A 10881-nucleotide genomic window follows, 5' to 3' on the forward strand; every position below is an offset into this window, starting at 1 on the left:
AAATAATCAGCAACCACTACTGGCTCTGTGTTACACAGTGGAAACCTTCGGAGGGGGAAAAAAATATTAGATTTGTAACAAGATAACGTTGCATGACTTCGCTCACATAACGCGGTGCATGAAGCAGTTAAATGCAGAACTGAAACACGTAACGACGAGCTACAATCTCATACGTGAATTAATCTTTCCCACAACCCACCGGGGAATTTAATAGATGTCGCGCATTATTGGTTTTTTTTATATACTTTTTCAAATAAGAAATAAATCTCCACTGTTTATCATGTAGAGCCACAGAGTTAATTCGGATTTCGTTGTAAAAGAAAAGTTTCTGGTATTTAACAGACTGCAAAGTTACCTTCCGATGACATTATTTTTAATCCTACTAGTATTTGACTCGCTATGTCGCTGACGGATAATGGTTGGTAAAAGTATGTATTTGTAGAAAAGACATAACCCTTAACTTTGAGTGCTGAAGGATTAGACTTTTTCAACAAATTTCAAACAATGCAGGTGTATTTAAGCCGAATAAAATTTGTCGTAAATCACATTTGACCTCTTTTATTGGTAACAGAATTCTATGCATTTTAGCAGCATTCGTTTCTTCGCAACACCCCCTATCAACCGGTGAATGCAAAAACATCAGACAACTTGTCACCCGCGTTGAAACATTGCGAATTGTTAACTACTGGAAAAGTCAGCGACGTTGAAATCGGAATGATCGATTCTTAATCGATAAGGAACCCTAACGAGATGGGAAACGCGTCGCGAGACGATGTGACAATATTGATTTCTAGTAGCTCCAACCCCCACGCTGTAAATACATCAAACATCATACGGTAGAAAACAAAAGAAACTGTTATAATTTCAGTTGTCCTATTTCGTTTGAATCCTTTCACCTACCTCCTCGGCGAATTCGAAGTCGCCATCAAATTTCCTCTTCCGTTTGCATTCGGCGGCCACCGCGAATAGCAACGCGATGAAAACCACCCACGAAAATTTCATCGTTCGATGGTCGGACACAATAAATTAACTGTCAAGAACAACTGAATGCGGCCTGCGAGAACGGAGAGACGTGCACCGATATTACAACGCGACGATCCTGTTCGGGACTGGAACGAATTGTGACTGCGCGACTGCGGATTACCGGTGGGTGTGTAGGGGGGGGGAGGAGGATTACGTCAGGGAAGAGACGGGGATCAGGAGCGGAACATCAGCGCCATCCAGCGGAAGGAATTGGAACGAATTCGAAGTGCCACCCCCTCCTTGACCGCCCTTCGGCGCTCGGTTGCCCCATTTTTTCACCTTGAGACTTGAGAATGGATACTGGCGCGCCAGTCAATACCTCTGTCCTTGCCTGCCAGCTTACCGATACCCGTTACTTACCCACCACGTTACACCTCTTGACACCATATCATCCCCCAACGTTCGATATTATTAAACTTATTCTTCCGCCACCCTCCGGCAGCAGAATACCACGGGAGTAGGTACCACATAATACGCCGCAGTGATGGGTGTTGAAATATACTCACCGTCACGCGAAGACAAGAAAAAGAACAGACTTTACTCAAAACTGTAGGAAAAGAGGGACGAGTCAGGTTTTTTCGTAAAAAATATCCATGCCAACTATATATATAAGCAGATTTTAATGATTCTACAGTAAATTCTACATTTTACTAAGTATATTTTACCAAAAAACCCTGATGCGTGTTCCTTTTTTCCTGCAGTTTTGAGTGAAATCTGATCTTTTATTCTCTCCGTGCAAGACTGTGTAATATTTGAAATGGTTTCGTTTCGTTACGTATTCAAATACACTTTTCATTTTAAGATGCCTTTTCTATTTGCTATTGGACATGAAAAATCGTACGCATTTTTATTCATTTGACAAATGTGTCTGTTCGAATGGAATTTACAGTATTCCCTGTATCCTCCGTAGCCAATGTTCCGGAACAATTCTCTTCGATTGAATGTATATTATTGTCACGTCATCACTTGATCTTTAGCTTAGAGATCGTATATTTAGCAATCCGTTGATCCTTTCGCTCGGATGGAGCTGTGATTTAATTAATGAATATCTTGACGGAATTGCGCCTGGAGACCAAACAGGTCTGCCCGTAGTATCTCTGTCCGAAATGTTGAGAATGTTTCGAAGGGTAACCTCAAAATAAACAGCACAGGATTGCATTGCGTGAAATATATTTTCAATCACAATGACTAGCTAGATCTAGCACAAAGCTTCAAAATTACAGTTTTCCGTTATTAAAAAACTGTTCATAAAGTACATTACTTGGCTACCATGATTGTTTGAACGAGTTGTACGATTTGAAACATACGGTATTGTGATAATATGGCCTAGCTGCAAAAGACGACGGTACATAATATGAAAACAGAGATTGATTGTGAAAAAAAAAAAAAATCATTCATCTACAAAATAAAATGACAAGGAACATGGCATATCTCAAAACAGAAATGCTCACAGTGGATATGAGAATGCCATTTTACATTTTATAATTCATTTCGAATACCTATTTTACACTTGCCATTTCAAATATATTCGCGAAAGCATTTCCATTGGTGCGTTGAAATCATATTTTTATAAGCATTTTCGACTTTATATTTTACATATACTTTTGAAAGCAGTTTACCCGACACTGTTTTAACCCTTCATACTTTGGACATTTAAGTCAGAAGAAAAACGACAGTTTTGTTGACTGCAGATAATAAGGCTCTACCAGAGATAACATAGACTGATTATAATTAAAAATATTCACTGCTAGGATTATTATCTCCCTGTACCTCCCTGTACCTGAGCGGGTCAGTTTTTTGCTTTCAATCCTTTAACTTTAAGACTATTGGTGCAATGTTATTCAAACAAGTATGTCTTGTATGAAAGGCGAGAGATATTTATCCACAAACTCTGATAAATTTATTTTGTGCACGCGGATAGAATGTGTCAATAATCAAAAGGTGTGCTTTACGATACATGTATACCTCATTTTACATAATATTACTTATATTTCGTGTTTCTCGATAGCGAAGCTGTAATATGTATATGATTCGCAATTGTTCTAGTGCGTAGGTGAAATTTTTAGTTACAAAATCCGAAGCTAGATCTACTATTTTCGTGAAAAAATGCGTTGGAACTTTAGAAAGCACGATAAAAGAAACCTAACTCAATCGATCGACTTACTGAATCGAATCGAATTAATTATTGTGTACAATTGAGTCATTTTACGATTTCTGTATACTTTTTTAGCGATTAAGTCTGTATAGTAAAATTTTCAAAATGATTTTACACTCAACACAAAATGAGAAAATGCACACAAAACGTTTACATGACGTTTTCTACTCCTGTTGTTGATTTCACAAAAACGTGCAAATTGCAGAGACGATCTTGGAACGTGGGACCTTTTTCGGATGTCTAACAATAAGATTGACTCATATGACCTGCGAGAAAAGTTCTAACGTGTTGCCTCTACATACATGCATCGCACGAGCATAAACATCTCTTTCCTTGCTTTCATCGCTTCCTCATTCATGGCTGCAGATTCTTGATCTCACACGCAACCTTTGACGCAGTATGCCACGGGTGCGATTTACAAAGTTTCTGGCCTTTGAGAATATTGATTGGCCAAAAAATTGCATTTTTCACTAACCTTCGTCTGATAAGTATTTATAAAATTAGTGTAGTCGTAAACAATGAAGACCCCTAAGAATACGAAAAAAAGGAACACTGAAATTATAAATAAAACTTGGATCGTTTCGCAACGCTGAAAAATGGTTGAAAATCTAGTTGATTCCGTCGAGTTCATTCTATCGATAGCTTTTTTATTTACAAATTTACTGAAAAACATTTTTAACTTCCCGCTCCTGTTTTGTCGAAGAAACAAAAATATGAACAAGTAATCACCCTAAAAATAAATAGTTGAGTTTTCTCTAGACCTCAACATTTCATAGTCTAGAGAATCATCTCCGGCCATTTTTTGATAGACGTCTAAGTGTATGTCGTGTGTGTGATCAATTTTTGTCTGATAATATCTCGCTAACGAATGAACGGATTTGGATTTGGATTTGACCTTAATCGACGGTGCTTTTCTGAATTTAGAACTGATTAGATTTTGGATATGATTAGTTCTGTGGTTCCCGAGTTATTTGAACAGCTTCGTAAAAAAAATAAAAATTATGATATCTCGAGAATGGATTAATGGATTTTGGTCTCGATCGGCGCAACTTTCCTTATTAGCTTATCGTTTAAGTCATTTGATTAGCCAAACCAAAAAAAAAACACAATTTTATTTGTTTATAGCCGTTGATGAATAAGAGTGGGGTCGTTTGCAGCACTAGTTAAGAGTTAAAAAATTAAAAAATTCGTCATTACAAATCCAATATAGCGAACCAAATCTTCAAAAAGCCATGTAGTTTTGATAAAACGTGCACGTATGCAAGTTTTTTGCGTTGCTAAGTTCATGGTATAAATGATATGCAAAATGCAGTAAAATAAAACTTGAACAACACGTTTTATGTCATTCACACGTTACGTGTAACGAACGCCTATTTTACCTCTCTGTTGCATTGAACTGATCTTTCAAAAATACCCCTACCCTCTCGCCCCTATAGATGAGTATTAATAGGTATAATTAATAGATAAAATCAAACTGTTTTACTTGAAAATGGTGCAAATACGTGCAAGATTTTTTTTATGAAATACCTACAAGAGTTTCCTTCAACATCTCACGTTAGTTCCAAAGAGGGTCAAAACGGAGCCACCTTTGTTTTTTGCATTTTCTTTCCATAAATTATCACATTTGAGTTTTCTGTTCATGAACATTCCTACCATTCTCGTACAATACAATTTTCAGTTTATTACACAGATTCAAGCCAAAATTGTAAACGAAGCCATAACGAACTAGCTGGTACTTACTGGTTTTCGCGTTTACGCACATCAAACGAGAAATGTCGGACAATTTTATATGGCATGTACTTCTCTAACTATTTCGCAATGAATACCTGGTATTCATACGCGTCAATTAAAAAATTGAAAAATAAACGTTCGGACAACTTTTTTTGATTTCAGACCGCTATGCATCGTAATGTGGTATCCGAGAAAGGCCACTACATTTTTCGTCGTTTTGAGGAAAATTGAAGCGAAGCATTGATATCCGAGCTTTTGTTTATAATTTCAGTATTGTGTGATTTTCTTTTATTTTGGAAGAGATCCTGGTAGCTTACGAGTATAATACTCTGATAAATACTCAACGTATCATTCTCCCGTAATTAAAATTCGCTTAAATTAATATAAAGTATCAACTTCCAGCTAACAAAACTCCTCAATCTACTCGAACAGCGAACTTATAATTGAACGAATGAATTGTCGAATTCACCAATTCCTATTTCTTTGAATTTTCGACATTGTCCTTCACATTTTTATTCAACATTATTTTAAGTTTATTCCTGACGGTCGACTGTTCGTTGTTTCCCATACCAACGAATTATTGTTGATACGTATAAGATGCATAAAAATCCAAAATACATTAGTCCTAAAATATGAGTGCGAACACAGTTTTATTGTTTATACGTAATGACGACGATGCTACCGGATTAGCAATTTCTAACAACTGTAATTCAAAAACGACAAGTTTCTCATAAAAAGCAAAAAACATGTCAGTCGCAGATTTTCACGAAAAAGACATTTGGGTAGCCTATGGAGCAACAGACCCGAGTCACCCTGTATATGTGTATACTTTTACAGAGGAGGATCCATACATACCCGTCACCCGATTGCATGTGCCATTGCCTGATACATTTCGTATGCATCGTCTGTCAAAATAATTACAATACTTGTATTTTGAGTGTAAAAAAATATTCTTGGACGGTTCTCCGCTTCGAGTAGCGTTCTTTGAAAGTTAAATAAACGCCTAAACACGGGTTTGTCTCTTGTAGAAAAATCCTTACATCAAAATCGTATCCGTGATCTTTTTTAGCCAGATACTATCAATACTGTTCAACGAAATATATAATATCAAATATTCATCAATTTTATCATTTTTTTAACAAAGCTTACTTTACATAAAACAAACTCATTCGGCGAGATTATAAGTTCAATGAGTAGTTCAATTTGTATGGGGACTGATGCACCGTGTTAGCCGCATAAGTACTGATCTGATTGGAGAGTATTAATTCTTTCACGTTCTATTTTTGTTCCTATCTGTTAACAGAACAAGAGTGATTTTAATTGAAAAGTATTAGTATAAAATAAATACGGCTGATACGACTCAAACGCCAATCTATGTTTTGATTCGCATGATTTAAATCACTTCAATCATAGAAAAGTAAAATCGGTAGGTTATAATTTCAGTTGGATGCAAAAATTTAGTCATTTCCACATCCATGTACCACCAAGGAGATAGTGAAAGTTAGCACGGTAAGTGACCGACTGCGAATGCGTAGGATAATTGAACTCTATTGGTCGGTGAGATCGTAGCAGTGATCGCTATGACTATTTTAACCTTCCGCTGTTATCTTGGGGTCAGTCGTGACCCAAGAGTTTTTAATCGAGGTTTTCGTAACTTGAAAGTATTTGCCTTTTCAAAAATTTCTTACTACCTTAGAATTAAAAATTATTGTTGCGACCTTTTTTATCTTGTAAAAGACAAGTGAATACCCAAAAAAAAAAATTCAAGCCAAAGTATAACATTGCTTCGGTGCATGACCTCAAGGTGCCGGCTAATGGTCGAATTCCAGTATTCTAGTAGTCCACTATAGTTACATAGCCAAATAACTCTTCAATGCTCCGGTAATGCAGTACTTCGGTTATGGTAAAAATACTACTGAGATGGAAATTCATTACTCCGATACTCCGATAGATGAGTACTAATTCTTTACAAAGAGTCACGAGTTGGTTTCAATATTGTGTAGCTGGGTGGACGTCAAACGAGGATTCAATTCCACACCAACTTCGATTACGTAATTTTGATAAAACGATACTAGTGAAATATTCCTTGAACAAAAAATGAAATATGAAAATACGTAGATGAAATAAAACCCAATGAATATTTTGTTACTACTAATTGTTATATTGGGTATTATTATGACTTACGCTAAATATTTACGCAAATTCCATTTTTTCATAAGGTTGAAGTTCGTAATGTTAACGGAGAAAAATATGAACGTAAATTTGAGTATCTCCAAATATATAGGGGAGGGCCGGGAGGCCGAAGCTGGTAAGCAGAGCGTTTGGCTTTGAGTTTGGTTTGAGTTTGGCACTCAAATATTTCGAGGACCAACTATTAAAAAATTTATTCATATAGAATGATGATTATCAAATATTGTAACGATGATAGAGGCATTAAAAAATTTAAGAACGACTATTTTCATTATTTCATATTCCGCGCTTTTTGTAATCAATATATTGATTATTCCTTCAAGAAGTTATATAAAAAATAGTCAAAAAGAAATCTTCTGTTGTGATCTTATTTATTTAATTAGATTAAATAAAAAATAGAATTGGATGTTTAAAAAATTTATCTTCTCCTTTTATTTTTCACAATACAATTGTGTGAATGATAATTTATAGCTACATGTAATTTCCCTATGAAAATCATTTCATTCCGCTGACAATCTAGTGCCGTTTAAACCATCCGAAGCACAAAGAGCAATTTCATATCTTTTGATTTTTGGTTATTTCTAATATATTTACTGTGAAATTATACAATAAAACCTATTGATTCAGATTCTATACCGTTTAAACTTTTTATTAACATATTTTAAAGTCTCCCATGGTCAGATATGTATGTATAATACACCAACAAGTTTAGGGTGCCTACCATGCCCGGCCCTCCCCTAGAATTTTAAGAAAAGCAAGAATATGGTGAATCATTACTCTGACAGCAAATAAAGTCTAACTTCATTTCCTTCCATCCCACAGGTCTTCAATGGATGCCATTAAACAATTTTATTTTTATATTGTAACGTTTACGGATTTTCCGGGAGCGGCAGCACGTGAAAGCGATGATGTTACGTGAGTTCACTGCTGTGACTAGTAAATTTTAATAGGTTTTGATAAAATAAAAAGGCCTCCTCTGGGAAAGGGACAAGAGGATTTACGTTATGCCCAGTCCAAAACACTCTGTGCTACTTGATCTAACAAGGGGAGTGTCAAACTTGGGAATCACAGATTTCCATCACTTTTATATATATTGTAGGGCAGGGTCCCCTCAATAAATATATAAAGCGGCAAGACGCCATTCGTTTTTATTACTGAGAAATTTCAACTCAAAGTTCTATATGTAACTTAAGTAGAAGGAACCTTTTTACCGGTTGCAGCAATAGTTCCGTGGCGTAGCGGTAACGCTCTTGCTTACTGAGCGACCGAAAGGCTGTTCAAATCCCGTTTGAGTTACTTTTTTTTTTTTTTTTTAATATGTATAAATTATTTAATACAAAAATAAATAATTAATAATTAATATTTCTATAAATTATTTTTTTATATTAAGTTAGGAAAAAATACAAAAAATGATAAAAATAGGATTTGTAATAATTATAATAACAAAGTAATCAATATTATCAAAAATAATCTATTATTCGAAAATTACAATATTACACACTTATAATTAAAATCATAATATTATACTTATTCACTCTCCATATCATCATCAGAATCATTTGTAAATAAACATTCATTTGGATGATAATCATCATAGAAACATTTAAAACATAAAGTTTTGTCACAAACCGCACATTTTATAAAACTATTATTGTTGCAATTACATTTTGTCTTCAAATTCTTTATAGAAAAGCACAATTGGTTTACATTCATAAATATTTCCCTTTCATCAATCAACTTGGAGGCAAACCAAGCATACTGGATCATCGCTGTAAATTTTGGTGAATTTAATTGATGCAATATCAGGGAATGAATTTTCATGATGTCTTCTCTTGATGTTAATTCCCTTTTATCTGCCAATAGCTCTGGAGCATTTTGAATTTTTTTAATAAATATTTTTATTTGTCGAAAAAAGTAGACATCACACGGTTGGCAAATGGGTGTACATTTTAGTGGACTAATTTTTACTGTACAAGTAGCTTCACCATTTTCATTTAAAAAAATATCGTCATACACTGTCGTGTCTGTTTGACCAACCCATGAATCGATAATTAATAGAAATTTATTCTCTTGCACATAAGGTAATAAACAAGTTTTTAAAAACTTTTCATATTGTTGTTTGGTTAGCTTGCCAGATTTTGTACACGTTATAATAATATTATTATATATTTTACTCAACTGATTTATTTGTTTCTTGATTTGTGGTCCAAATGCTCCACTTGGTTCACGTAAACATACAAAAACAAATGGTAACACTTTCCCTGAAGCCGTTAGTGCATACTGTGCAGTATAAGAATGAGTAGTTAAACTAATATTCTTTTTTTTAACGAAAATGGTTTTCGCTCCTTTTTCTGCCAATGATCTGTTGTATGTCGATTGATATTGACATCCACTTTGATCAGTGTTAATAATATAATCACGATCAAATCCAGACATTAATGCTTTTGTTTGCAAACGGAATTTTTCTGCACTTTCCATCACTTCTCCGATAGATACTACTTCTTTGTGACTTATAAACTTCGTAATTTTACGTTGGCGAATTCCGTGTTTTTTTTTAAACCTTTCCACCCATGATTTACTTGCAATGAAATGAAATTCGTCCGATAAAAATTGGAAGGCAGCATTCATTGCCCACTGTTGCAATGTTCTTGTGGTTACCTTGGGAAAGTGGCAGAAAAAAAATAAAATAACATGAAACTGTATGCTTACAAAATATAATAGTCAGATCTCATCAAATTAAAAATTTAATACCTGCTCCATACTAGATCGGGCTTCCAAGAATCTTTCATACGTATCACTGTCAATAGTTTTCCACCTGTCAAAATAAGTACCTCCACGTTTGACATCTTCTTTCCATCGATATAAATTCTGCTTATGCTTTAATCGTGATGCCCCATGGTTTTGAAGGCATTTCAAACTCCATTTTGGGTGAGCATCGGCAATAGCAACTGCCCTCTCTTTATATGACAGTGGAATATAGTCACGTGGTTCGGGGGCAAATTCTTGAGCTACAAAATTATCATCATCTTCCGGTACACCAATACACTAAAAATACCAAAAAATATTTTACTGAACATGAAAAAAATATTATAATTATTAATATAACAACTTTTATACATTTTTCAATATAATTATTTAAATACGAAGAATCATACATAATAATGTTAATAGTCATTCGTATGAATCAAATATTAATAACATCATAATTTCAAAAAGATTAAAAACAAATATAATAACAGAAATAATTATTTTCTAACCTCCGTATACTCATTTGTCTCATCATCTTCATCCTTTGTGATCAGTTCTTCATCTTCAATGATTTTTCTTTCATCTAACATTGTCACAATGCTATTATAAAATTCTTCTCCCATGACAATAGATGAATGTGACATTTCTGATGGAGGATTTTTGACCAGAAGTTCACTTTCTTCTAATAATGATTTACAATACAAAAATGCATTTGTAATATCATTTTTAATTGAATTGTTGAGGATAGATTCTTCATGAACGAAATCTCCAGAACTCGTACTTGCTTTTTCCATGTTATACACAAATCACTTGAAATAACTAGCACAAAATTATTCCAACGTCTAACGCTTACGAAAACTCAAAACAGAGTGAGAACAGTTCCGAATGTATGACGTGGCCTGAGCAGCTGTGATTTGACTTTCTTCGGGCATGAGAATGTTTTATTTTTATGTGTATCCCCTAGACAATACATAGTGGAGCAGGTAAACTGTACGTACGAAGGTCGCTTAGGTAGTAGGTATCATAGCCGGTAA

General features: G+C 34.5%; 2 protein-coding genes across 3 annotated transcripts in view; both read right to left on the reverse strand.

The window, feature by feature from the left end:
• The window catches only part of Cow (Proteoglycan Cow), a 110023-nt gene extending 108920 nt beyond the window's left edge, over positions 1-1103 (reverse strand). For both annotated transcript variants that reach the window (XR_006882851.2, XM_046623473.1), the window contains exon 1: positions 901-1103. Coding sequence is in view for 1 of the 2 variants with exons in the window: in XM_046623473.1 (XP_046479429.1) it covers positions 901-1002 (102 nt within the window). In the remaining variant the exon portion in view is untranslated. The remainder of the gene's footprint in view (positions 1-900) is intronic.
• Positions 1104-8623: 7520 nt separating this feature from the next.
• LOC124216100 (uncharacterized) lies at positions 8624-10747 on the reverse strand. Its single transcript, XM_046620225.2, has 3 exons — positions 10357-10747; positions 9851-10144; positions 8624-9757 (listed from the first exon to the last, which is right to left on the reverse strand). The coding sequence occupies exons 1-3, from the start codon at positions 10639-10641 to the stop codon at positions 8627-8629; spliced, it is 1710 nt and encodes a 569-aa protein (XP_046476181.1). The 5' UTR covers positions 10642-10747; the 3' UTR covers positions 8624-8626.
• Between the last annotated feature and the right edge of the window lie 134 nt (positions 10748-10881).

Source organism: Neodiprion pinetum, chromosome 4, assembly GCF_021155775.2.
Source record: "Neodiprion pinetum isolate iyNeoPine1 chromosome 4, iyNeoPine1.2, whole genome shotgun sequence".
NCBI lineage: Eukaryota > Metazoa > Arthropoda > Insecta > Hymenoptera > Diprionidae > Neodiprion > Neodiprion pinetum.

Excerpts from the sequence above, each read along its gene's own strand:
- LOC124216100 (XM_046620225.2), bottom strand. The coding sequence starts at position 10,641 with ATGGAAAAAGCAAGTACGAGTTCTGGAGATTTCGTTCATGAAGAATCT. Across the intron at positions 10,145-10,356 it reads AGACAAATGAGTATACGGAG|TGTATTGGTGTACCGGAAGA; the intron begins GTTAGAAAATAA and ends TGGTATTTTTAG. Across the intron at positions 9,758-9,850 it reads CCCGATCTAGTATGGAGCAG|GTAACCACAAGAACATTGCA; the intron begins GTATTAAATTTT and ends CACTTTCCCAAG.